The 27973-nt window shown below is 46.7% G+C and overlaps 1 protein-coding gene across 2 annotated transcripts; it reads left to right on the forward strand.

Annotated features, from left to right (window-relative positions):
• Window positions 1-3204: 3204 nt before the first annotated feature.
• Window positions 3205-27973, forward strand: PBX2 (PBX homeobox 2). 2 transcript variants are annotated; one of them, XM_040442163.1, is made up of 9 exons: window positions 3210-3863; window positions 12297-12370; window positions 23903-24147; window positions 24240-24430; window positions 24528-24663; window positions 24852-25005; window positions 25589-25677; window positions 25920-26003; window positions 26389-27973. In XM_040442163.1, the coding sequence occupies exons 1-9, from the start codon at window positions 3661-3663 to the stop codon at window positions 26479-26481; spliced, it is 1269 nt and encodes a 422-aa protein (XP_040298097.1). In that variant the 5' UTR covers window positions 3210-3660; the 3' UTR covers window positions 26482-27973. The 2 variants fall into 2 exon arrangements, with proteins under 2 accessions (XP_040298098.1, XP_040298097.1); XM_040442164.1 differs by lacking the exon at window positions 25589-25677 and having other exon boundaries at window positions 3205-3863.

The following is a 27973-nucleotide window of genomic DNA, read 5'->3' on the forward strand; positions in this document are numbered from 1 at the left end:
TGGTTTTCATGAACCCTTGGTATGAGATGCTCTGGAAATGGCTTTTCAGTCTGGCCGTGCTCGTGGAATATGGATGACACATGGAGGGCAGAAAGCAGGCACATCGAGCCTTCAAAGACAACTGCACAGATGAACCACTAATCATCTTGTCACGGATGTCATCACAGACACGGATGTGTGAAAGAGGCCTAAACATGACCTAGAGGTCTATGGGTCTGTGAAAACCACAGACAGACCACCAAGGCCACCCATGTCTGTCCATATTTCACTGATCCATCGCATAGAAACATGATACAAGCAGATCAACCACGGGAAGAAAACACGGAGACACGTCCTCAACTTTGACCTAATGCGAAAAGCCTTATGCACACGACCGTTATATTGGTCCGCATCCGAGCCGCAGTGTTTTGCGGCTTGGATGCGAACCCATTCACTTCAATAGGTCCGCATCCGTTGCTCAGTTCCGTGGTCCACAAAAAAATATATAACCTGTCCTATTCTTGTCCGTTTTGCGGACAAGAATAGGCAGTTATATCAATGGCTGTCCGCGCCCTTCCGCAAATTGCGGAACGCACGCGGACGCCATCCGTGTTTTACGGATCCGCAAAACACACAACGGTCGCGTGCATGAGGCCAAACTCAGATGCAACGCAGTCCGAGCATTTATATCCGCAAAAGGGACAAGGATGTGAGAATAAGCCTTAATACTTCTGTCTTTTCTTGACACAATAGTATATTCAATCGCCTAGAGAAAGACTTTAAGTTTGATACACTGTAGCAGGACAGATATGATAAGATGCATGGGAGGGCGATATAGTTATGAAGCAGGAGAGAGGCGATAAAGTCCATGCTCAATACAGGAGAGGGTGACATAGTGGTACAATGTAGCAGGAGGGATGTAATAAGCCCATGTACACGAGATGGCGATATATGGATACAGTGTAGCAGGATGGATGAAATAACCTCTTCCCTGAGAGAGGGATGTATCTGAAAATAATGTATCTGTAGAGATGTAATAAGCCCATATTTTGTACAGGAGAAGGTGATATATTGATAACAGTGTAGCAGTAAAAATGTAATATGCACGTGTTTTCTACTGGAGAGGGTGATATATGGCTAATAATATATGGTAAGATTGTAATAATGTCCATGCCTGGTGCAGGAGAGGGGGACATATTGATACAATGTAGCAGGAGGGATGTAATAACTTTTTGCTTGGTACAAACGAGGGTGATGGATGGATACAATGTAGCAGTTATTTCTCAGAAGATACAATGTAGCAGCAGAAGATCTTGGTTCAGGAGGTGATAGGTGGATACAATGTAGCAGGAGGGATATAATAACTTCTTGCTTGGAACAAGAGAGGCATGTATCTGAATACAACCTGGCAGTAATGAGATGCACTGTCTATACTTTGTACAGGAGAGGGTGCTAGGTGGATACAATGTAGTAGAGATGGTCTTGGTGCTAGGTGGATACAATGTAGTAGAGATGGTCTTGGTGCTAGGATACAATGTAGCAGCACAGTTGCAGTTATTTCTCACATGACACAATATGGCAGGGGAGATGTGTAGGCAGTGGATACAATGTAGCAGTAGAAATCTTGGTGCAGGGGGTGATAGGTGGATACAATGTAGCAGAGGAGAGGTAACAATGTCCATGCTAAGTGCAGGAGAGGGGGACATATTGATACAATGTAGCAGTAGATGTAGTAACTTTTTGCTTGGTACAAAAGAGGGTGATACATGGATACAATGAAGGAGCAGAGATGTTATAAGTCCAGGCTGGGTACAGGAGAGGGTGATATATGGATACAATGTAGCAGCACAGGTGCAGTTATTTCTCAGAAGATACAATGTAGCAGTTGAAGATCTTGGTTCAGGAGGTGATAGGTGGATACAATGTAGCAGGAGGGATGTAATAACTTAATTAATAACTGAATACAACCTGGCAGTAATGAGATGTACTGTCTATACTTTGTACAGGAGAGGGTGATATGTGGATACAATGTAGCAGCACAGTTACAGTTATATCTGGGATGATACAGCATAGCAGGGAGATGTCTACACAGTTGATACAATGTAGAGATCTTGGTGCTGGAGGTGATAGGTGGATACAATGTAGCAGGACAGTTGCAGTTATTTCTCAGATATATCAGGGAAGGTGTACACAGTTGATACAATGTAGTAGAGATGGTCTTGGTGCTAGGTGGATACAATGTAGCAGCACAGTTGCAGTTGTTTCTCACATGACACAATATAGCAGGGGAGATGTGTAGGCAGTGGATACAATGTAGCAGTAGAAATCTTGGTGCAGGGGGTGATAGGTGGATACAATGTAGAAGAGGAAAGGTAACAATGTCCATGCTAAGTACAGAAGAGGGGGACATATTGATACAATGTAGCAGTAGATGTAATAACTTCTTGCTTGGTACAAAAGAGGGTGATACATGGATACAATGAAGGAGCAGAGATGTTGTAAGTCCAGGCTGGGTGACATATTGATACAATGTAGCAGGAGGGATGTAATAACTTGGTACAAGAGAGTGTGATATGTGGATACAATGTAGCAGCACAGTCGCAGTTATTTCTCAGATATATCAGGGAAGGTGTACACAGTTGATACAATGTCTTGGTGCTAGGTGGATACAATGTAGCAGCACAGTTGCAGTTATATCTGGGATGATACAGCATAGCAGGGAGATGTGTAGGCAGTTGATACAAAGTAGGAGTAGAGATGGTCTTGGTGCTAGGTGGATACAATGTATCAGCACAGTTGCAGTTGTTTCTCAGATATATCAGGGAAGGTGTACACAGTTGATACAATGTAGTAGAGATGGTCTTGGTGGATACAATGTAGCAGCACAGTTGCAGTTGTTTCTGGGAGGATACAGTAGCAGGGAGATGTGTAGGCAGTTGATACAATGTAGCAGTAGAGATCTTGGTGCTGGAGGTGATATGTGGATACAATGTAGCAGCACAGTTGCAGTTATATCTGGAAGGATACAGTAGCAGGGAGATGTGTAGGCAGTTGATACAATGTAGAGATCTTGGTGCTGGAGGGATAGGTGGATACAATGTAGCAGATGAATGGCAGGCAGTGCAGTATCACACGAGGTGAATGAAGGCACCTCCTGGAGGGAGAGCTCAGAGGAAGGAATGTGACAGTCAGGAGGCAGCAGAGAGCTGTGGATCCAGCATGAGGGGAGAGGCACCAGGGCCACATTCCTCCTCCTCCTCTCTCCTCCCCCCTTCTCCCCAGCTATTCACCATTTTACACTCCTCTCTTCCCAGCCTGAACATCGCTGCTGGATCCTGGGTGACCCATTAATAAAGAGGGAAGAAAGAAAGGCAGAGGGCTGCAAAAGTCTGCGCCCCTCCAGCTGGAGCGACCGAGATCTGGGCGATCTAGATCTGTGCGAGGAGCAGAGGGCGAGCTCCAGGCCGGTTATAAATAGCAGCCAAGGGCCACAGAGCCTCCTCCAGGCTCCACTGCCCAGAGGGGGACTTCCAGGAGGAGGGAGACACTTGGAGAACCACAGCCAGGAGGAGAAGGAGTTGGGTGAAGGACAGGAGTGACTTCTAAGGCAAAGAAGCTGGAAGGGAGAAGAAAACCGATCAATACCAAGGAAGAGACCCATTACTAGCCAAGACCAGGGAGATGGATGAACAAGGAAGGCTACTCCAGAGCAGGGGGGTTGGAATTCCAGGGCACCCTCTCCATGGGGGACCCCAAACCCTCACCCCCCACCCCATGCACGACACCTCAGCGGACAATGGGGAGCCCAGGAAGCAGGATATTGGCGATATATTGCAACAGATCATGACTATCACTGACCAGAGCCTGGATGAGGCCCAAGCAAAGTGAGTGCAAGGAGGGGAGGGGGTGGCTGGCTGGGGGTGGAGGAGGCCTGTGTGTACATAGGATCCAGCATTGTGTGCTCACCTATACAGGAGCCTGGTTAACCCTAGAAACCCATAATGTCCTCCAGTCCATCCTCCCAGGTCACTCGGTCCCCTTTTATCAGGTTATTACATGCCACAAAAGGAACCTGATTGCCCTTGGAAAGGTCTAATTACTAGCAGGCCTCCATGCATGGGGTGTTAGTGGGCTTTTATCATGTTGATTTGCCCTCTAAACTTGCTAAAGGCAGCTGTTTACCCCATGAAAGTGTTAAAAGTTTGGAAAGCCCAGCCAAGAAGAGGAGCCCCACAGTCACACTGCCTCCATGTAACTCTATCAATTAGCATTTTTAATGAATCCTTACAAGTCCCAAGAGAAAGGAAAAGAACCACATTAGATTATGTGCAGCTTTAGCTTTGTTCTCATAGTTCAGTCTCTGCTCCCAAAACTTTAGAAAATATTCATATATTTTTTTTTGTATATTTATATATATTTTTTTGTTTATTTACATTTCTTTCAAATATTTTCTTTAGTTTTCGATGTGTTTTGTAGTTCTAGGTTTAGTATAATAATGTGTGGTCACTGCCCTCCACCTTATCAGGGGGTTACACCCTGGGGTAGTTGCTCCATAATATGGAAATAATATTAGTAATAACTTTAAAAAATACTCATGAAAAAGCCTCTCTGATTATCCTCCATGCCTGAGTGTATTTTATCTGACTATTACGCACGTGGCCTGTGTTGTTGTGGGCTGTTGGGACTATATAATGATAACAACAGTCCTCAATTTAATTTTTAATATTATTAGTATAAACTGGGTGGATTTTTAGCTAGGTACAAAACGGATGTTTTTTTTTTTTTACATTTTACTTATTATAGAATCTGAGACTTATTATACAGCCTGTGATTTTTTTTAAACATTAATTTATTTTTTATTTTTTTGGACAAATTATAGTTTGCAGCTGCCCTATAGGCCTTATGCCTGACTTACCGTAACTAAATTGTGCTAAAGTTCACACACTTTGTGGCTTTTGTGAGCTTGTTAAAATGGCCCAAGATTTTTTTTATTTTTTTTTCACACATTTGCCTTTTTTTTTCGTTATGGAGAACTCTATGGGTAAAAAAAAACCTGGGACATGCTGCAATAAAAAAAAAAAAAAAGTCAAACATGTTAAAACACACACACACTGTAGTGCATTTCATAATTCTTTGTTGATCTGGCCGCGAAATTTTTAACCAGAAAAAAAAAAAGTGGGAAAAAGAGGCAATAAAATGCTATGTGTGAAAACACCTTTACAATAATTTAAAAATATATAAATATATAGTAATAAAAATGACTCCCTGGTGTAGAATAGTGCTGTCCCTCCCCAGTCCCTGCTTGGGACAATGGTCCTTTGTGTATCCCTTTAACTCCCTGTACTAATAAAACCCAATACTTAACCCATAACCTTTATACAGCTCTGGGTTTGGGCCCGGTGACACTCCACGTATTTGGTTGCATAATTTTTGACATTTAATTCACCCTATAAAAGGTCTCGTGATGACAACAGGACTAATCCCATAAAACTGTGTTGTTCTAAGAGCCCAGACAGACCTCGTGGAGCAGGGAGACTCATTTTGCCTATAAACCTCAGAATTTGCATTGATCCTCCTAACGCGCCTCTAAAACCACCAGTGGTTTTGCTATTTGTAGCAGAATGCATGTCATAGATTTTGATATCCTTTATTGCGATCTCTTCGCGAACACATTGAGCTCTTGGAATTTATGGGATCTCCTGGGATGTGGAGATTTTTTTAATGCTGGTGTAGAGTTTAGGAGGAGTTCCTATGTAGATAGTAGGGGGGCACATAAGGCGCTACTCTGAATCTGGGAACTACAGGGAGGTAACTAGGGCATAGGTACAGCTATGGGGTCTATCGATTGGTTTAGGATGGTCCCATGGGAATCACACCAAGGATGAGTGGTATGGTCCATAGTGCCCCTCTCCTCTGTATACAGCCCTTATATGCAAACCTGACTGTGTTGGGATGGCTAATGGTCGTCCCATGGGAATTGCATGAAGGATGAGTGGTATGGTCCATAGTCCCCCTCTCTTCTGTATACAGCCCTTATATGCAAACCTGACTGTTTTGGGATGACCAATGGTTGATCCCATTGAAATCACACCAAGGATGAGTGGTATGGTCCATAGTGCCCCTCTCCTCTGTATACAGCCCTTATATGCAAACCTGACTGTGTTGGGATGGCTAATGGTCGTCCCATGGGAATTGCATGAAGGATGAGTGGTATGGTCCATAGTCCCCCTCTCTTCTGTATACAGCCCTTATATGCAAACCTGTTTTGGGATGGCCAAGGGTTGATCCCATGGGAATCACGCCAAGGATGAGTGGTATGGTCCATAGGCCTACTATGGCTCCCTTACAAAGCCTACATGTATATTAGCAAGTGTTTACAGGGACATCTCTTAAGGGATCCAATAAAGCCTAATTGTTTGCTTTGGACGTGTCCTCCAAGAGGCATCTTGTTTGCATGTGTAGGTTCAAGACCTTTATGGGCTGGGGAGACATTTGGAAGCATTTATGAAATCTGATATAAGACAAAATAAGAGGCCATTGGGTCATAGAAGCAACTTTGGGGCACTCCAGTATTAAAAATATCACTTTGTTGTACTTCGCTCCAACTTTATTTTTATTTTTTTATCAACCTAAGCCATTGACTTGGAATGTGACAGTCCTGAGCAAGCACATCTGTACACCTGTTATGTCATTTGGAGGAATCATTTGGGTTGTGCAGATCTTCTTCTCTTCTTGGATAAAGCATCGGGTCATTAATTATTCTCCTTGATAAGTCTTTCTTGTGGTGTTTGCTGTTTGGACACTAGGGGCACTGTTCTATTAGCGGTTATGTTATCTTATGCTAATGAACGCAAATGATATAGCAATGCAAATTAATGCTCTGCCTGGAATAACCGGCGCCCATGTGCTAGACCAGGGATCAGCAACTTTCCGCACTCCAGCTGCTGTGAAACTACAACTCCCAGCATGCACACTCACTTGGCTGTTCTTGTAACAGCCCTAGAAGTGAAAGGTGGATTCTGGGAGTTGTAGTTTCAGAACAGCTGGAGTGCCGGAGGTTGCTAGAGGGTGTAGGAATTTTCAGGAAAAGGGGAAAACTTCCCGTAGGACAGATTCTCCTTTAAATGTCCAGGAACGGTTCCAGTATCTATTGTGATAAGAGTAATCGCCCTGAGTTTATTGACTCCATAAAACCCTCTAGAAGTGTGGTGTGATGCTCATTAAAGGCCTATTTATAGCATGCTGGGGTGAGAATCCCTGCAATATTATATTACCCTGTATAATTCTGCAGTGTCATTAATAGTAGGTTTCTGTAGGGGGGTTGGCATAGTAGTTGGCACAGCTGCCCTGCAAAGAGTCCAGGGTCTGACACCATCTGTTCGGAGGTTATAAGTTCTCCTGAGATCCTACGGGTGTTTAACCCTAGACCTTAAGAACACTCCTCATAGTAGTTGCCATCCTACGATAGAGAGGATCAGTCGGGACTTGACAACGTCACTTATTAAAGGGGAAACCCACTCTTAAAAAGTAGAGTTTGACGGTCCGAGCATCTCAAGTGCTACGACGCTTGAAACCCTATTGACAGACGGAGCATCTGAAGTGCAAGAATATGGTGATACCTGAGAGTGGATAAAAGAAAGAGACTGTATGTATTGTAAAAGAGGATTTCCCCTTTAAGGTTCATCCATGACTGGGGAGTTCTTGCTCCCATTGTGGTTATAGAATTACATAAACAGTTAGTATAAGTGTCCATATACGTGAGTTTAAACCTGGGAGTGGACCCTTTAAAAATTCGCTTTTATTAGTTTTATTTTTAAAAAAGCATAAGTATAGACACCCTTTGATAACTGGGTATCCAAAATAATAATAGGACAAGATGTTGCCCAGCTACCACCATTGTGGTTACTTGACTTGGATGTGGAGATCTGGAGCAGTGTGGACCTTGCCCCTTTAAAAGGATTGTATGAGATTAGAGAAAAGGTCTGCCTAAAACAGCGCCACCTTTGTCCATAGGATGTGTCTGGTATTGCAGCTTGGCCATTCTAAAGTAATCATGCATGTAATGTAGACTATACGCAATAGAGGAATGTTGGCCAAACCCACTGATTTCAGCATGACCGAGGACCATCAAGTGTGTTTGGGGATGTTCTGAGTTTCTCCTGGTGGCAGATATACCGAGGGGGAAAAAGGGATTGGGCTGTTGGATTTCAACATGCCCAATACATCTCTTCTCGAGGGAGATAAACCATTGCCAGAGAGTTGGCCATAAACATTAGACCGATGTAGGCCAAATCTCACAATTTTGGCAGGTTCTGCTAACCATCTAATGTGTATGGAGACCCCTGACTCTACTTTGATGGGTATTGTTGGGGGAGAGATGAGGATCGGGCACATGGGATTTCAACTGCCCTATCCTTTTGCTCTCAGAGAGATGAGCCACTGACAGAGGTGTCTGGCAGCAACTTTCTCCCATTCAGCATGCATATGTACAGGAGGATCAGGAGCAGCCTAGGTCCGAAGTCTCTGGGCCCACTCTTTGTGTCTATAGGACCTTAAGGACCCTATTTTTTTAGTGGTCCATTATTGTCAGAGCTTGGGCCCACCACAGGATCCTCTGGTGGGCCAGTTTGGCCCTGATCAGGAGAGAGAGAGCTGTCAGCCAAACCCTCATTCGGCTGACCACTATCTTGTGTATGGCCCGATTCACTCCCCTCTCAATAACGGATACCGTACATGCTCGTCTAAGCCAAAAATGAATGTCCCCAGGGGGATCGGGCAGAATAGTGGTTGGTCGAACACCCTTTTGGCCAACAGCTATCTAAAGAATAACTCTCCATATTTAGACTGAGGTCCGATTCTGTCTTGGGTATGGCCCAAACCTCCCCATACACAGGCCATAATGACCCATTTCCACCAGTCTAGTCATAGTAGAGTTAAAACTTAGCCCTGAAGATAATTTCCAATGTGGTCATAACTGGTGAACTTTTGGTTGGACTGGTTGTTTTTTGTGCTATGTTATGTTTATGGTGGTATTATCCAAGGACGTATGATCATTTTTGCACTGAGAATATATCGCACTGGATAAGCGTCATTGTGTTACATAGGAATTGCCTGTATGGGTGGTACGTGTATGGGCCCGTTGTCTGATGTCATGACCAATATCATCTGACATGGTCGGGGGGGGGGGGGGGGGGGGGCGGTTTAATTCGCCATTTGTCTGCTGACCGATCTGTGTAACCAGCACAACAGATTTTCCTTGGTTCGAAACGATCAAATTGCCACCGTAGACTCGAAGCTCATACAGGTTTTTTATGTCGATGGTCACCTCTAGGTCAGTCATCAGTCCTTCTTGGACACACACAAAATGTCCGCCTGTACTGTGCGCAGGAGATGGCTTTACTTTAATTTTCTTTCTTTTTTATCCTGAGCCGATCCATCCAGGATTGATGTAATAGATCAAGAGTAGAATGAAAATGGGGATTATTGATCAGTACGAAATGGGATGAGCTTTCTGCAGGGAGAAAACTGATGACAGAGCGGGATGATGCCGGCACCAATTCACTCAAAGTAGTGGGGGTCGGGGGTGATGGGGGACGGTGGCTCCAGCAGAATGAGGTTATGATGAAGACTGGGATGATGCTCAAAGTGACTGCAGTAAATATACGACTGAGCCAGCGGGTTCACGGGGTGAACGTATTCTGTGCAATCTACGCCTTTTGGGCGATGCTTGCCGCTGTGTGCCTACGTCGTGGCATCTGTAGGAGGTATACATCAGAAAATCCTCCCGACCTGACCGGCGCTGGGAAAGCACTCTTACTGACTTATGGAGGAACCATGAAAATCTATATAGTCTGGGAGGGCTCCCAAACAGTCTATGGATGTCCAGCATCGGATAGGTCAGAATTAAGCCATTCTGATCCCCCGGAGATAGACGGCGATCAGCATCTCAATCACATTTATTATTCATGCCAGTTGGGCATATTATTGGTGGTGTCTGACGTATCTAACCTACGCGGTCATCTATTAAAATGAATGACTAGACACAGGCCACAGGGGCGCACCACCAATGAGGCCAGGTGAGGCGATCGCCTCAGGTAGGGGCAAGAGGGGGGCAGCGGAAGGGCCATGGGCAATGAGCGCTTTCATTGTGGCAAAGGGGGTTAGGTTAAGAAATTAGGGGGGCGGCGCACCATTTCAGTTTTCTGCCGGCAGCAGAAAGGCTAGGTGCACCCCTGACCGCCGGCATACATTATATAGGAAATAATACACCAGTCCCACCAGATCCTTGTTGGGTGGCATTTAACACTTTTATTGCCATGGAGCTGACCTAGAGCTGGAGTGAGATGTCCATTTCCGGAGCACACACCTTACACCTCTTAATGAATTTGTCGCTTCTTGCTCCATCTGACTCAGTAAATGCTCCCCATAGTCCTTTTCATAAAAACGCCACATCAAATATTAGCTGTAAGGCAATAGGAAATTGTGAAACATGCTGCCATTTTTTTTTTGTGGCGTTTTTCTTCACTTGTATTTACGTTCTTCTTTTTCTTTTTTTTCTTAAAATGTAGCATTCTCTGGGAATTACATAGAAGAAAAAAATAAATTAAAATAAAAGTCTAAAAGGGGTCTTCTCCCTTCAGTAAATGGCATTCATCATGTAGAGAAAGTTACTACAAGCCACTTACTGATGTGTTGTGATTCTCCATATTGCTTCCTTTGCTGGCCGGATTCCGTTTTCCATCACATTTTTCACAGCTCGTTTCCATGGTTACGACCACCCTGCAATCCATCCAGTGGTGGTCGTGCTTGCACACTATAGGCAAAAAGCACCGGCCTCTCTGGTGGCCGGGACCGCGGGACTCGTGTAGGCTACTGCTTTTTTCTATAGTGTGAAAGCATGACCATCGCTAATGGATTGCAGGGTGGTCGTAACCATGGATACGAGCAGTGTATAATGTGAAGGAAAAATGAATCCAGCCAGCAAAGGAGGCAATATGGACAATCACAATACATTAGTAAATGCCTGGTATGAACTTGCTCTACATGATAAATACTATTTGCTGAAGTGAGACCAGACATTGAAAGGGCTTGTCCAGGATTTTAATGTTGCATACTTACTAACATCGCAGTTGGTGGATCCAGGGTATATAAGCCCTGCTCCTAAGAAAGCCCAAAAATGGCAAGGACAGCCAGTTTATGGACGGGGTTTCCATAAGTCCCACCTGTTTTTGGCCTGGGACAGACTAAATTTACCAGGACTGTCTCTAAAAATTATGGACAGTCCCTGCAAATTTGAGACAGCTGTTGGGGGTTCGGGCAATTGGGCCCCCGCTGATGAGATATTGGTGTTTTTTTCCCACCAATAAAACTATGCTAAACACAAAAAAAGTGTTTAAAGATAAAAAAAGGTTATGGTGATTTTTACAAACACAAAAAAAGTGCCATAAAAAACGCCACAGAAAACAATCTGAAAGAAAAGCTTTCTTTGTTGCCCATAGTGACCAATCACAGCACAGCTTTCATTTTTCAAAGGCAGAATACGAAATGAAAGCTGCGCTGTGATTGGTTGCTATGGACAGCAAAGACCTGTTTCTCTTTTTCACAGTTCCATTGTGTCGTCATGCCTAGTGCAGGGCCTAAAGGGGGCGGGACATGATGCGGCGACTCTCTGGTTGTCAGAATCCTTGTGTCATGCTCCGCCCCCTCGAGTAGTGTACTAGGCCTGTTTTGCTCTGAGTGCTCCTTTAACCCTTTTTGAAGAAAATGGCTTCATCTCTGCCTATATGCAAAGTAGGCCCTGCCCCGGCCCCATCCCAAGGCCTTTTCCAAGGACACTGACCTAATTACACGTTGCTACAAGCGCTGTCCTAAATATACCTCGTTTCCCATTGTACTTTGCTTATGGCGGCGGTTTTCAATCCTCAAGGTAGTCCTGACAACCTGGAGAATCAGACTCCTCAACATCCTCATTCTATAGATCCGGGGAGATAATTATCTTCACAGCTGCCGGAGTAGCTTTATTAGTCATTGAGGGGAGATGGCTACGAAGTGCGGCGCAACTGCTGCAGAACCTCATAACGCACACCTCAGCTGCCGCAGAACCTCAGCTGCCGCAGAACCTCATAACGCACACCTCAGCTGCCGCAGAACCTCATAACGCACACCTCAGCTGCCGCAGAACCTCATAGCGCACACCTCGGCACATATCAATTTATGGTGGACAGGAATCTCTTCCTTTTTTAAATAATGTATGATGATAAATACTCCCTCCATGCCTTTTACTCCACTAACTTTGTCCATCTTTTTGCCCCAAACAGGAAACACGCCTTAAACTGCCATCGGATGAAGCCGGCCCTCTTCAGTGTACTGTGTGAGATAAAGGAGAAGACAGGTGAGATGTCACTGCCGCCTCCAGCTCGCCTTGACCTAATGCTAAGATCATTCACAGCGGTCGTACTCAGACCTTTCTTAGTTAAATCTGTTCAGAGGACACAGTGTAGTTGTATGGCTGAATAATCCGAGCACAGTATGGTTTTATTACCTGGGCCCCGTATGGATGTATTGTGTACCAACGGTATGGTTGTATTGTCTGGTCATGGTATGTTTGCGGTGTCTGGGCCCGGCGTGGTTGCGGTGTCTGGGCCCGGCGTGGTTGCGGTGTCTGGGCCCGGCGTGGTTGCGGTGTCTGGGCCCGGCGTGGTTGCGGTGTCTGGGCCCGGCGTGGTTGCGGTGTCTGGGCCCGGCGTGGTTGCGGTGTCTGGGCCCGGCGTGGTTGCGGTGTCTGGGCCCGGCGTGGTTGCGGTGTCTGGGCCCGGCGTGGTTGCGGTGTCTGGGCCCGGCGTGGTTGCGGTGTCTGGGCCCGGCGTGGTTGCGGTGTCTGGGCCCGGCGTGGTTGCGGTGTCTGGGCCCGGCGTGGTTGCGGTGTCTGGGCCCGGCGTGGTTGCGGTGTCTGGGCCCGGCGTGGTTGCGGTGTCTGGGCCCGGCGTGGTTGCGGTGTCTGGGCCCGGCGTGGTTGCGGTGTCTGGGCCCGGCGTGGTTGCGGTGTCTGGGCCCGGCGTGGTTGCGGTGTCTGGGCCCGGCGTGGTTGCGGTGTCTGGGCCCGGCGTGGTTGCGGTGTCTGGGCCCGGCGTGGTTGCGGTGTCTGGGCCCGGCGTGGTTGCGGTGTCTGGGCCCGGCGTGGTTGCGGTGTCTGGGCCCGGCGTGGTTGCGGTGTCTGGGCCCGGCGTGGTTGCGGTGTCTGGGCCCGGCGTGGTTGCGGTGTCTGGGCCCGGCGTGGTTGCGGTGTCTGGGCCCGGCGTGGTTGCGGTGTCTGGGCCCGGCGTGGTTGCGGTGTCTGGGCCCGGCGTGGTTGCGGTGTCTGGGCCCGGCGTGGTTGCGGTGTCTGGGCCCGGCGTGGTTGCGGTGTCTGGGCCCGGCGTGGTTGCGGTGTCTGGGCCCGGCGTGGTTGCGGTGTCTGGGCCCGGCGTGGTTGCGGTGTCTGGGCCCGGCGTGGTTGCGGTGTCTGGGCCCGGCGTGGTTGCGGTGTCTGGGCCCGGCGTGGTTGCGGTGTCTGGGCCCGGCGTGGTTGCGGTGTCTGGGCCCGGCGTGGTTGCGGTGTCTGGGCCCGGCGTGGTTGCGGTGTCTGGGCCCGGCGTGGTTGCGGTGTCTGGGCCCGGCGTGGTTGCGGTGTCTGGGCCCGGCGTGGTTGCGGTGTCTGGGCCCGGCGTGGTTGCGGTGTCTGGGCCCGGCGTGGTTGCGGTGTCTGGGCCCGGCGTGGTTGCGGTGTCTGGGCCCGGCGTGGTTGCGGTGTCTGGGCCCGGCGTGGTTGCGGTGTCTGGGCCCGGCGTGGTTGCGGTGTCCGGGCCCGCTATGGTTGCGGTGTCTGGGCCCGCTATGGTTGCGGTGTCTGGGGCACTAGATAGCCACAGCACAAAAGGGAGGTATTAATAGTAGATACTCCAGGGCACAATCCAACTTAAAGCCAACCCTGTATGGCCATTATTACCTCCTTCTCCAGTCGGTGGCCATTCAACTTTTCTGGACCCCTGCATCACTAGGTAAATGTACCGTTCTGGGAAGTATATAGCTTCCAAAAAAGACGTAGTTCTTTATTCCAATGTCACACTGAATAAAAAAAATCCAACACGGCAAGCAAGTCTACATGTTTCGGATGCTCTAAAGCTACATGCACACGACTGTATGTGTTTTGCGGTCCGCAAATTGCGGATCCGCAAAAAAACGGATGACGTTCCGTATGGCATCCGTTTTTTTTTTTTTGGGCGGATCCGTTGTAATAATGCCTATCCTTGTGCGCAAACTAGAAAAAAATAGGACATGCACTATTTTTTTTAGCGGAGCAACGGAACGGACACACGGTGTGCTGTCCGCGTTTTTTGCGGACCCATTGAAATCAATGGGTCTGCATCCTATCCGCAAAAAAAATTTCTTGCTCTGTTGTATGGGACGTCTGAGAGAGGTTTGCAGATTCTTACTTTTAGACTATTGGTTGTGCATCCAACATATTGCAGGTAATGCCGTACACCACGTAGTTCGTGTTGCGATTCACATATTGTTGTTTGTTAAAAGAGTTATGAGTGGCTGTTAAGAAGACCTGGTGACAACCATTGCGGACGCTGTATGGGCCGCCATACTAGAAGCAAGAACTGCTCTGTCTGCATGATCCACGCATGTCTGATGTCCGCCAGCTCCAGCACTAGGAGGATTGGCCCCTGTAGGCCGGCCGGAGATAGTCGTCCGCTGTGCTTCTGTCAGGACTAAGCTCCTCTCCTCCCGCTCTGATATTTGCATTCGCTCAGCGGGGAGGCATTCTTCGGCTACATGCTCCATGACAGGCGGCGTAGGGCAGGGGACTTGGGGTGCGAGCACGCTGCTCTCTGTCCTGGCTACTATGGCAACTGATGTGACGGACCTGCCAAGCGCCCCCCCCCCCGTCATGTAGCTCAAGAGCGCCAGTTAATGGCTATTGAAGACTGTGCGTGTTCCTGTATGTAGGGGGTCGGCCGATGCCCATTAGCCTAATGATTTGTTCCTTCATGTTCCTCATCTCCCCTTATTAACCTGAACATTGAGCTCAGACAAGCGGGTGTACTATTCCAGTAGGAAGATGCCGCTTATCTCCAACCATGCGCCCATTGATATCAATACAATAACAATTACTTCTAGGGACATTCGTCTGCTCTATAGGCCACCGTAGTATTACAGCATGTCCATATAGGCCCATTCCCGTGTCCCCCTCCGCTCCGCACATGTTGGGTCCAGGACTGTTTATGTATGTACAGGAGGCCTCTCCTGGTGAGCAGGGGGGCAGCTTATAATTTGTATAACAATAAGGGATCATGGACTCAAGATCTCCCCTCCTCCTCCTCTTCTTCTCCTATTTAATGAGCCCCCCCCCCCCACTGTGAGGTTGGTAATGGAGCGGGGGAGGGCAAGAACAGATCAAATGTCTGACAGTGCACACACATATAATCTTGTGCGGCCTCCACTTCCATCTCCCCGGGCTCCCTCGCCGCAGCCGCCGTCTCCTCTCTGCGTTATATACTCATTATAATATACAACCAAGTATTATAGATATTAATAAACGATCCTGTGAACTTTATTTCCGGAGTTTGGACGGAAGCATAGGACGATATATCTGTCCTGTAGTAGCACCCACAGATGTTTCTTCTGCCTATCGCCCCATTAGTAGACGGTATAACCTGTATATATGGATGTTTTGTACTTTTTCCCAGGCTGGGCCTCTTTTTCTGGGGTCTACCTCAGGCTTGGTCGCCATGATATCTGTTAATAATTATATCACATTAGGTCATTATTAGTTAAAGGAGTTCTCCACTTTGGATGATCTCTTCTTGTTAGAAGGATCTCTTAAAAATAAGCAGATCATAGTGTCCTCCAGCTGCGACCTCCACCGATCAGCTCAAATCTGCGAGACGACCTGGCAGTAAGTGTTGAGTTTCCCTGCAGCGCCTCTACAGGAGAAGTGAAGTATTACACAGAGTCATTTACATCAATGGATAATCACAGGATAGGTCCACCAGAGCAGGAGATACTCTTTGTAACTGCTCTTCACTCTAGCCACAGGATGAGGATCCTGAATAGAGGACAACCTTCTATTAGTATGGGAATGGGTTTTCTAAACTAGACCATTCCACTCAATTCAGAGTAATTTATGCCTCAGATTGGAGCTTCACATTAATTTCTGTTCATAGAACTCCTCCTAGGGGCACCCAGCACAGTCCTGCCATAAGGAAGATACTCTTTCTGATGTCTGCTCTGAGGTACATGTGGTTGCTGCAACCACTATATGGTGGCCTCACTGCACCACAACCATCTGCATGTATGTAGGACACAATGGTTAGGCCACAGCCTGCAAGCGGGGATCTGTTGATATATTTCAGGCTCTGTGGTCTGTAGCTTCTTCATATCGTGGAATCAGAACCATCAATTATGCTGAAACTTCTTGGCGTAAGCCTTTGGCACAGAGCTCCATTCATTGGTCCTGTGCCATTATCCCTCTGGCGGAGCCTGACCTGCCAACTTAGAAGTCCTCTAGATGGAAAAAGCAGTGTACACACTGTGTCCGGTGCCCTGGGGCGTAATGTGCTCCTGCTCAGACTATGGAACATCTACATACATTTCTAAAGTAAAATAATAAAATCTTGGAGGCGGCCATAGACATTGGATGTTCAACTGACTCCTCCATAAACCTCTTAATTCCTCGTATTGAACGAGCAACCAACTGGTTCATCCTTGTATGCCCCACAATGGGAGACATCAGGGGACCATTGGCTATGAAGAGAATTGTGTTTACACATCTGATTAATACTGTCAGGAATCGCCGCATCGATTCTCTATGGCCAGCTTTAAGGTGGTCAACCATCTTCGATATTTGTCGAGTGAACAACTAGTGCTCCAGATCCCCCTTCCCCCATACACATGCATGCTCGACTAATCTACATGAGCTCTCGAAAGGGACATTAGCCAGCCTTGGACGCTTTTTGATGTCTTACGTTTCTCAAGAACTTATGGGGTGGTGGAGTACTGAATCTAGTGGCGATGCTCAGTGAGAAAATACTATGCAAAAAGGTACCTCCCAGAGAAAGAGAACAGTCTCTGTAGTGCCACCTTTTGGAAGTAGTTCCCTAGAACTTTTTAAGAAGTCTTAGAACATTGTAGATATTCCTCTGCTTCGGAGTGTTTGTCCTTCAGCAGTATGGAGTAGGAGTCTGGCTTCCTGAATGAGATGCCTTGGATGCAGCTTAGGGTGGAAGATACAGGCTCTTCATTGAGATAGGAGGATCAGGCATATTGAAATCCACATCTGCCATCGGGACACCCTCATACGCATCAGATGCAGAAATTGGTGGGTTTACCTGTGTATGGAGAGCTTTACTGTTGCCTTCTCGAAGAAGATAAGCACAAGTGGTGGCTCTAAAGGTAGTGACATCACCACACTAGGTACCGTGATGTCACTGAATTTAGAACACTCATCTCCACTAATAGATGGGAAATCGGTGGGCTGCTACGTGCCATCATCCGGGTCAGAAGTGGTTTCCGCTCAGTACCCTCAGGCCCTAGCCAAGGGTCAGCATGAGATGTGAAATATTTAGTGTTTGTGACCAGACGAGTATGAATATAATGTGAGGGGACGGGGAGGGGAGGCCTCACTACTATCTGCTGGAACAGAACTTGGCAGGCGGCGGACCCCGCTGTTATGATGGGCGTAAACACAATTAGTTTCTCGGTTGATAGGACAATAATCTGAGCGGTTCTTGGAATAATTTCTAGTGTATCTGTGTAATGAGCAATTACAAACAAGGGTTTCTGGGCAACAAGAGCCTGCTCGATTGGTAAAACAAAAAGAAAAATTGCATCCTGCAAAATCATGTATCATAAGCGCCAGCGGGCAGAGAAACCCTACCTCTACGAGAGGCTCTGCCAAATCGCTTCTTTTACTGACTATATATTAAGAAGCACATGAGAAACAGGGGAGTCTGAACAGATTGTGAAATGTTTAGCTAGTGTGAAGGTCTACCTGGTTCATGAATAGAGTGCTAAGGCTACAGTGAAGACTGACACACAGACAGATAAGGAGCGGATTGAGTCCTTGTGCCCTATAATGGGAGATGACCAAGTGGACGGCACCAAGTGGATCTGCTGCTTTACCTCACGTTTATGGGAGGCTGTGGCGTAGGCGTTGTGTTCGCTATGCTGCATCAGCCAATGTGTTGCGTACGTATGATAACGAAGATCTACATCTGAAGAGCGGTCAGTAATTATATACGGTCTACTTCGTCAGAAAGTCAAGATGTGGTGAAGTAGTAGGTGTGCTGAGATTTCCAGAAGGATTCTTCAGATTTTTGTGAAGAACTTGATATTTTTTGGCTTACGTTTCACTGCTGCCCTCATACTTCTGTACACTTCAGTAATCCATCAAACAACCCCACACAAGCCGGGGGACCACCAATACCCTTTGTCCCAGAGGTGGGATGGGGGTCCTCCATCATTAATTTGGCCCAGGAACCTCCATCTACTGTTTAGAAGCTGTGACAGTTACAGGGCTGCAGGAGAAAGAACACGCCCCCTGAGCTGTGATAGGGAGAGAGCTACAGCAGAAAGAACACACCCCCTGAGCTGTGATAGGGACAGAGCTACAGCAGAAAGAACACGCCCCCTGAGCTGTGATAGGGAGAGAGCTACAGCAGAAAGAACACGCCCCCTGAGCTGTGATAGGGACAGAGCTACAGCAGAAAGAACACGCCCCCTGAGCTGTGATAGGGACAGAGCTACAGCAGAAAGAACACGCCCCCTGAGCTGTGATAGGGAGAGAGCTACAGCAGAAAGAACACGCCCCCTGAGCTGTGATAGGGAGAGCTACAGCAGAAAGAACACGCCCCCTGAGCTGTGATAGGGAGAGAGCTACAGCAGAAAGAACACGCCCCCTGAGCTGTGATAGGGAGAGAGCTACAGCAGAAAGAACACGCCCCCTAAGCTGCCAGTCTGAAGAGAATATAGCGCAGCAACAAGGGCAATGAATGGGGATATCTCTGGATCCATGTGAGGTCCAGGGCTGGTTCTAGCCTTGTTAGAAAGGTATTGTCATCAACTGATTTAATTATACTCGCCTGTTTCTCCTGCTCCGTTTTCCTCATCTCCAGCCCGGTTCTTCTCTCGCTGTCCAGCAGTGAAGTACAGGTATGTGGTACATGACCACCAGCCAGTCGGCATCCATTCCACTTTATGGGACTGCTGGACAAAGCTGAGTAAAAACACTCAGCTATCTGCGATACATGCGTGACCACTGCCCCATTCAAACTGAAGAGCTCATGCCCTCTTCTCGTGATTGTCAGGGGCCCTGGCGTCAGACCCCATCTGATCAAACTATCCTGTCTATAAGTTGTCGTGATGGGACAACCCCTTTAATTGACTAATCTAAACTGGGAAAGTGTTTAATTTCCCCACAGCGCCTCTACAGGAGAAGTGAGGTATTACATAGTTCCCTTTGAAAGATGTTTTTTCTGCACGGATTACTATGCAGAATCTGCGGTGATATCTACACACAAAAAGCGGTGTGAACATGCCCTAATGGTGTTATTAGACTTGGTCATCAGCGGTTGTGGCTAGCACTCACCACCGCTTTCTGCAGCGTGGCATTATGCCGATGACCCAAAAATAATAGTAATAAAGAAATCACATGTTTAGCCTATGGCCAAAGCTGGACCATCACAGTGGACGAGACATCTGGCTGATAACAGAGAACCATAGACTGCACCGTAAATGGAGATCGGATAGGCTCGGGCTAGATCCTGATAGTAAAATAAGATGCCATCTACTGCCGCTTTCTAAACTGCAGGAGTAATTAAAAGCACGAGTGTCTCACTGCGAGGCTGGAGGGCTTTGTGAAACGAGCAGACGCCTACAACGGGCATTACCTGGCGTGCCAGTCTGTGCAGAGTGTGAGACCTGCAGGCACAGCTGTGCCCCCGCCATGTGTGTGAGCGCTTGGGATAATCTCCGTGTCACACCGCTGCCCAGCCTCCCCATTAATATCTCGGTGTTAATTACATAATTGTGACAGGGGCTGCGAGGGGTGGGGGGCGGCGTAATTATCTGTTATGAATCTGCTTCATCTGGGAGAGTAAACAAGGAGGCTCGTTAATCAGGTCTCATTAAGCGCTGGACAGCCCCTTGCACGTAGAAACGCAACCTCTGCGATGTGGCCGGCTCCTGGTCTACTCCAGGCCTCCTTCAAGGAAATGTCCACCACCGCGGGCTGCCTCCTTCCTCTAAATTAAATTTAGATTCCGTTAAATTTAAGTTTGCCAAAAATGTATTTACTTCTCTAATCTCTGGCATTCATAGTGGGGATAGAGACGTCTGCCAGGTTGTGTTGCGATTTAAAGAGCTTGTCCGGGATTATTAAAACATGGCCGCTTTCTTCCACCGTCACACCTGTCCATGGGGTGTGTCTGGTATTGCAGCTCACTGCATAGAAATGATTCGGGCTGAGCTGCAATACCACACACAACCTGTGGACAGGGGTGGCGCTGCAGTTGGTGGGGAAAAAAGCAGCCATGTTTTTTTAATTTTGGACAAGCTCTTTAATCGGACACTAACTCAATGACCTAGTCCTGTTATTGGTTCCTTCTTGCTCAGTCTTCAGGACTGGTAATCGAAAATTCAAGAAAAAAAAAAAAAATGGCTAAAATAGAAACCGTAAAGTCTCTGATGAAATTTTGTGCAAATTTTTTATTTTTTAGCTTATCGTAGCAGAAACAAAACAAATGTCAGGGCCCCCCTGCCGGACGTGGTGCCTGTGCAGCAGGTTCAGCTCCTCAGGGTGCCCATCCCAGCTGTAGAGCGGTAGCGGAAGTGCCCAGGCTGCACTGCTAAGCTGAGGGTGGAGTTTAGCGGTGTGATGAGGTGGAGCCTAACAATGCGGCAGCGACCTCCAGAAATAAATTTGATTGGACCCCAAGTAAGGGCCAAATCCGTCCCTGTCTTTGTGGTCAAACCTTCTGAATTTCCTTGCACTTCGGAGACTCAAATCCTCGAAAAACGCTTTTGTGGATCTTTACTGTATAGAACACGTCTGCATATACTGATTACCGATCCGATAACCTCCGATTATTTACGTGAAGCGTGTTTCTATTCGTTCGGCCTCCATCAGAAAGCTTGATGATCAAATATCCGGGTCTTCTGAACAGTAGGAGCACCAGACATGAAAGGACTGGGGCTCGCGTGTCTGCGTATAGTGAGAAATGCGCTACCGTATGTTTTCTGATTTATGACGAGGTGTGCGCCTCTTTATAAAATGGGTACATCTATGGCAGTCCTTTTAGTAATAAATTAGTCCGGGCCGGAACACCGACCCTGACACCTTCCCGCCAAAAATGGCACGAAACTTGCTGCGCAACTAAATGTTGTTACACAGCCAATTTAAAAAGGGACTTGCGACTATTTTTTTTTACTAAATGACCCCCCCAGTGTGCTTTACAGGCGCCATTTTCGGAGGGTATCGTGATGTGTCGTACCACACTAAGGATACACGACCTCCAGAGTCTGTATATAATCCTCCCATCCTGCCCCTCTGCCACCGGTTTCAGCCCCTTTCTTCGACTCTTCTTTGCCTAATTCTCCCCATTTTGTAGAACCCATCTAACACCCCCCCCCCCTCCTTGGTTGCTATGGCAGCCATGTTTCCTCTGCTGTTGCTGTGGCGGGAGAAAAGGTCGTCGCTAGGTCGTCTCCACGGCGACGGTGGCTGGGAGCCTCTGCTTGTCTGAGAGTGTGGATTGGCTGAGAGGGGGGAAGGGCTGGAAAGACAGGAAACGCTGCATCTATTGAGCGCTGTGTGTTCAGGGTGAAGTTGTTCACGTCTCTGTAATATAAGGGTTGTCACCCGGTGTCACACCTTAGACAGTTCTTGGTGGTCACATGACGGGTGCAGGGGGGTGTACCCAGGCCTTGCCCTATGCCACACACTGGAAGCGCATGTAGAGAGCAGTGGTCTCTGATTTCTGGCACTCAGTGTGTAGTGGAACTACAACTCCCAACATACCCTGAGAGCCTGCTGTGTGTTGTGACATGCTGGGAGTTGTAGTTCTACATCAGGTTGTGGAGACCACAGTCTAGGGGTAATAACTGGGCAACTAGAAATACAAATGTATGTCGGGCGTCCTCACCAGCTACAGTAAAGATTCATCATAAAGGGGTTCTCCGATCTGGAATGTTTATGGCACATAGATATGATATTCCATAAATGTAAGATATGTGCAGATCCCGCTCCTATCTGAAGGAGAGCCCCGCTCTTCCATAGAAGTGTGACTGCGCATGCGCAGCTTACGCCGTTCACTTTAGGGGCCTCATTTGAGCAGGTTCCGGGCAATTATGGACTATCCTATCGATGCCCCATAAATGTCCGCATGGGAATGCCCCTTTAACGAAAATATGACCCCCAACTCTCACTCAGCCGAACGGTAAAGGAAAGATGCCGGCTTCCCACTCCTGATCCAGGCCTCCGATGTTCTGCTGGGCTCCCTTGACATCCAATTTAACGTCACCACAGCCAATCGCGATCTGTGGAGGTGACCGGCTCCTCTTGCCACATGACGCAAGGTCTCCGCCATGGCTTGTGATTGACGACAAACTGGATGCTGACATTGAGGAAGCCCAGTGGAGGATCACAGGGCTGGATGAGAAGGAGCGAGGAGCCGGAAGCAGGTAGGTAATCGTTCCTTTACAGGTCTGACCAAGTGGAGGGGGTTTCACAATCCCTTTAATGTGGATTCACATTGCACAATTGTAGGGCCGATTATCGGGAATGAAAGCCACTACGTTCCCAATAACAGGTCCGTGTAAATGTGCTGCCGATCCCGCGATGAACGAGCAAAACGCTCCTTCACCGGGTGAAATTCTCTTTCATACAGCACATGGAATCATCGTTTCTGGTCAGCAGACCGCACAGTGTGAACAGGGATCTGCTGCCCAGAAACGAGGACTCTGTAGTAGGATGAGCGACTGCAGTAGCCATCGTTCGCCCCCATACAGCGGAGGTGATCGCTGCATGTACGTACAGCTCTTTCTTCAACTGATGATTGCATGTAAATGCGCCGTCAGCCTCGACCAATTTCACCTAAATCGGGGATTAATGCAGTCGTAATGTACGTCAGTAATCCCGTATGGTGAGAGAAAGTCACAAGTGACCTTAAAACTAATGGATATTTCCAATTTTCTGAAAATTTGCATCCTGCTTTTAGTCACTCTCTGGCCTGAATTTTTCCAACTTGAACTTGCGTCCTCAATTCGTTTTTATTGGTTTCTTGGCACCCGCACTTCCTGGATTCCTGGGTTTTGTGCCAGCCACTTAATAAAAACACGTAATGAAATCATCGGATTAAGTATTTGATATTAAATTTGGACCATTCCTTCCCAAACATCCGCCAGCCTCAGCACATTGTGGTGCAAGAAGATCTTTCCCAGTCAGCAGTCTACAAGAGGATTGGAGATGCATATAATCCCCTTTTATACCATCCTAAGGACTATGTCTGGGCTGTATAGATGATGACATCATCCATCTGATGCACAGCCACCAGTACATGTTGTGTATATACATGTAGTAACCTGCCTGTTTCATTACGCCCCTAAGTATTTCAGATACACCCACAGCATAAAGTCAGTCCAGGAACGCACGCAGCATTTGGCATATTCCTGGCTATTGTTTCGTTTCTTGTGCTCTCTGAGAAATCATTGAAGCATGACACCTTCAGACTCCCTCAATGTCTAACCTCCCTGCTCCTTAAGATACACACTAACTCCTAATCCTGCTCATTTATAAGGCTCCTTTCACGTTTTAGGTCTTAGCAGCAAACTGAGGTCCAACGTCTAAATTGACCAGTGTTTTTGTTTGTTTTTTCCCCCCCAGGTCTCAGCATCCGAAACAATCAGGAAGAGGAGCCTGTTGACCCTCAGTTGATGCGCTTGGACAATATGTTGCTGGCAGAAGGTGTAGCAGGACCAGAAAAGGGAGGTGGGTCCGCAGCGGCGGCTGCAGCAGCTGCGGCGTCTGGTGGAGTCTCTCCAGATAACTCTATAGAACATTCGGATTACAGGAACAAACTCTCCCAAATCAGGCAAATTTACCATGCGGAGTTGGAGAAGTACGAGCAGGTGAGGTGGCTGAAGGCTAGGAGGTGGTCATACATGGAAGGTAACGGGCTAGAACAAATTGTTTTACAAAAATTTTCCCATTTATTTCTCAGGCATGTAACGAGTTCACCACACACGTCATGAACCTTTTAAGAGAACAGAGTCGAACCAGACCTATCTCTCCCAAAGAGATTGAGAGGATGGTCGGGATTATCCATAGAAAGTTTAGTACAATCCAAATGCAGCTCAAGCAGTCCACATGTGAAGCAGTCATGATCCTTCGCTCTCGGTTCTTAGATGCAAGGTAAGTGGGCGGGTGGATTTGGACATTCGTTAAGGACCATTCTTATGGGTGTTCAGGAGAAGTAACTGATACAATTGACTGTCTTATTTCTTTTTAGACGAAAGAGGAGGAATTTTAGTAAACAGGCAACAGAAGTCCTTAACGAGTACTTCTACTCACACCTCAGTAACCCTTACCCTAGTGAAGAGGCTAAAGAGGAACTTGCAAAGAAGTGTGGTATCACTGTATCACAGGTAAATGATGTCACTGTACAGTAGTCACATATGGGCAACCGGAAATCAGTGGCTGTTCCTCGAGGAAAGGATACGATAATTTTTTTTATATGTTCCTGTTCCTCTTCTAAGTAGTTATGTTGACCAATCTAGAGTCCTTTAGAGTTTCAGAATACAGAATATATGCATTGTGTACCATGTTTCTACAGGTGTCCAACTGGTTTGGGAATAAAAGAATTAGGTACAAGAAAAACATTGGAAAATTTCAAGAGGAGGCCAACATCTACGCAGTGAAGACAGCCGTTACTGTAACGCAGGGAGGTCACAGTGGAGCAAATTCTCCAACGACACCAACATCTGCCGGTGGGTCACCCTCCTTGCTTATGGGCAATTATGGGGATTATTCAATAACAATGTACTCTAGAGCTTCCATGTAGAATTTTATTAGGTAAAACACACTCTATATAAAATAGTCATCTTACACCTGGGTGGATAGTTAACTGAGCCGTAACTTTAGGCTGCAGTCCCATCTAACTACTGTTCTTTGTTCCTTCTCAATTCTCTGCTTTTCCATTCTGTCTTTTCCCATCCAATTTCTTCTTCTTTCTTACTTGTTCTGCAAATTTATTTCCAAACCGTATCCAATTGGATAACTGAACCTTGAATATCCTACTAATTCTGTACCACCCCAATGACTTTGTTCTGGAACACAACTCATATTCCTCACTTTGTCCGCACTTTCACCTTCTGTTGACTTTCCATTCTACATCTTCATCCACATTCACCTGTTACTTCATCTTAACCTTCATTCATCTCAACTTTGGGCTGCACCTTCCCAATCCTTATCAATTCAATCCGCTTTCCTTCCTTCCTCTTTTCTTTCTTACTCCACCACTATGCTTCTTGAATCTTCTATATTTTCTCCTCTATCTCGTTCTTCTCTCAGGTTCTGGTGGCTCATTCAACTTGTCTGGATCTAATGACATGTTCATGGCGATGCAGGGCTTAAACGGGGATTCTTACCCCCCTTCACAGGTCAGTTTTAGGTCCCCTTAACTGCTATTATTTTATTTTTGTTTGTGCTTTCATTGCTCTATACATAATTTGCTCAGTATTGTCCATCGTGTACATTTCTTCTCCTGTTTGTTATCCAGGTTTATATACCCATCACACTTCTCTTATTCTTCTCCACATCGTATTGTACTTGCTTTTCTACTTTTTATTTTTCTTATCTACTCTTAAATTTCCCTCAACATTTATATTTTTTGTTCTCCTAGGTGGAGTCCTTGCGTCACACGATGGGCCCTGGTTACAGTGACAGTTTATCAGCAAATCAAATATACAGCCCTCGGGAGATTCGGGTAAGCTTCAAGAATATCTCTTAAATTAGCCAGACATATAAGATTATCATCGTCCACAAAAAGGTCAATTGGTCGTCCATCTGTACTTTTCTAGGAATAATTCGACCATTACCATGCCAGACAGATGAGGAAGACACTTGTGCAGACTGGCAAGTGTACTTTCAGCTGACAACAATCACATTTTTAGCAGACAAGAGTCAGTCTTTGGCAATAACGAATGATCGTTTGTATTATTTTCCAACAATGGGCGGCTGAAGTAGTCTGAATTGGACGTTTTGGGCGACTTTAATGTGTTTGGAAAGCTTTATTTCCATCTCTCTGGACAGTATAGCATGTATGTCTAACTTCTCTGATAACAAATAATCTTAATTTTCTTTGTTTTCAGGCCAATGGAGGGTGGCAAGAGGCCGTTACCCCTTCCTCGGTCACTTCCCCAACAGAAGGACCAGGCAGTGTACACTCTGACACCTCTAACTGAGCACTCTCCTCCTCTCTATGCTTCTCCCCTATCACCCCTCCAACAAACTATGGTCTGTCCATGAACCGAACTCCGTAACTTTGGTCTAAACGGGATAGAGAGTGTGGGACCTCTCTTTCTTTCCGTACCCTCTTACTCTCACCACTTTGTTGAAAAGGGCATCTATGCCGCAAGCGGGATCCAGTCAAAAAGGCTAAAGATCATGACATTAATGGAAGATGATGGCTTCTCGATTTCCAAAAAGGAAGTGGACATTGAAATATTATCCTGCTTCAAAGATATCCACCACTTACCCTGTGTGTTGGAACGATATGAATGTATTACATAACCATATCTTCATGGGCTGGAAAAATAATGTGTAAAAAAAAATTGGTTAGGTGGAGGGGACATCCGGCCCAAGTAAAGAGGAGGTGGAAGAGGGGAGTTGCTTGTAGGGGACAAACAAAGGAAAAGAGTGTTTATTAAAGAGGGAAAATGACACAGGTTACAAAACGTGGCAAACCTAAGAGACAAAAGGATTAAGCAAAAACGAGGGAAGGAGATGGTGTGGAGAAGCAAAATGAGGAGGAGCAACTCGAATACAGGCATCACAAAAAATCTAGAAAATAAAAAAAGAGCTACAAAGAGGAGGGAAAGCAAAAAGTACACAAGACTTTATTACTCCTCACTCCTTCCCTCCAGAGTCTACCCAGAATCCTTTGAGGCTCAGCCAATCAAAGAACAGCGTTATTACCTCATAGCGGCTCACATAACCAATAGAGAAGACTTTTTTTTCTTTTCTTTTTCTTTTTGAGTTTTCTTTTTTGTTCACGCGTTCGCAAGTTTGACTACCTCCAAAGGGAAAAAAAATAAAATTATATATATCTCTCACTTCTGCACGGGGGGGATGGCAGTGAGGTGTGTGAGAATTTTTGTCTCCCTCTAAACCCCTTCACTCCCCCTTATTTTTTTTTTCTATTTTTTGGGGTGTTGGGTTATGAATATGGTTGGTTTTAGAAAATGTTGTGTTTTTTTTTGGGGGGGGAGGAGGGGCGGGGATGTTTATTTTCATATTACTTTTGGAGAAAAAGTTACAGAACTGGAGAGGGGGGGTACGTGTGTGGGTGTACATATGTATTAAACTCCTTTCATGGGTTATGAATCGGTGTGTGAATGAATGCTCAGGAACGGATGTATACTTGTACAGACAACTGTATTTTACACTCTAAATATACACACGGGGAAGGGATGACTATTTGGTGCTTGACCGAATAAAGCAGAAGAACATTTCTACAAACTACTGAGTAGAACAGACGTGTTGTGAATTGATGGCACTTTGTGGGCACCACTTTTCATAACCTGCCCCTTTAAGTGGCTTACAGATATCATTACATATTATGCTTCTCAGGGAGATATTGCAGTATTTCTTGACAGGCCATGAATGCCGAAGAGCAATCTTTCCCCTGGAGGGAGGTAAGTGCCATCTAGGCACAACGTAGAACCACTTACATCA

Source organism: Bufo bufo, chromosome 8 (genome assembly GCF_905171765.1).
Source record: "Bufo bufo chromosome 8, aBufBuf1.1, whole genome shotgun sequence".
NCBI lineage: Eukaryota > Metazoa > Chordata > Amphibia > Anura > Bufonidae > Bufo > Bufo bufo.

Bases quoted from the DNA above. Each gene is read 5' to 3' on its own strand.
- PBX2 (XM_040442163.1), top strand. From the start codon at position 3,661: ATGGATGAACAAGGAAGGCTACTCCAGAGCAGGGGGGTTGGAATTCCA. The intron at 24,148-24,239 runs GTGAGGTGGCTG...TTTATTTCTCAG, and splicing joins AGTTGGAGAAGTACGAGCAG to GCATGTAACGAGTTCACCAC. The intron at 26,004-26,388 runs GTAAGCTTCAAG...CTTTGTTTTCAG, and splicing joins ACAGCCCTCGGGAGATTCGG to GCCAATGGAGGGTGGCAAGA.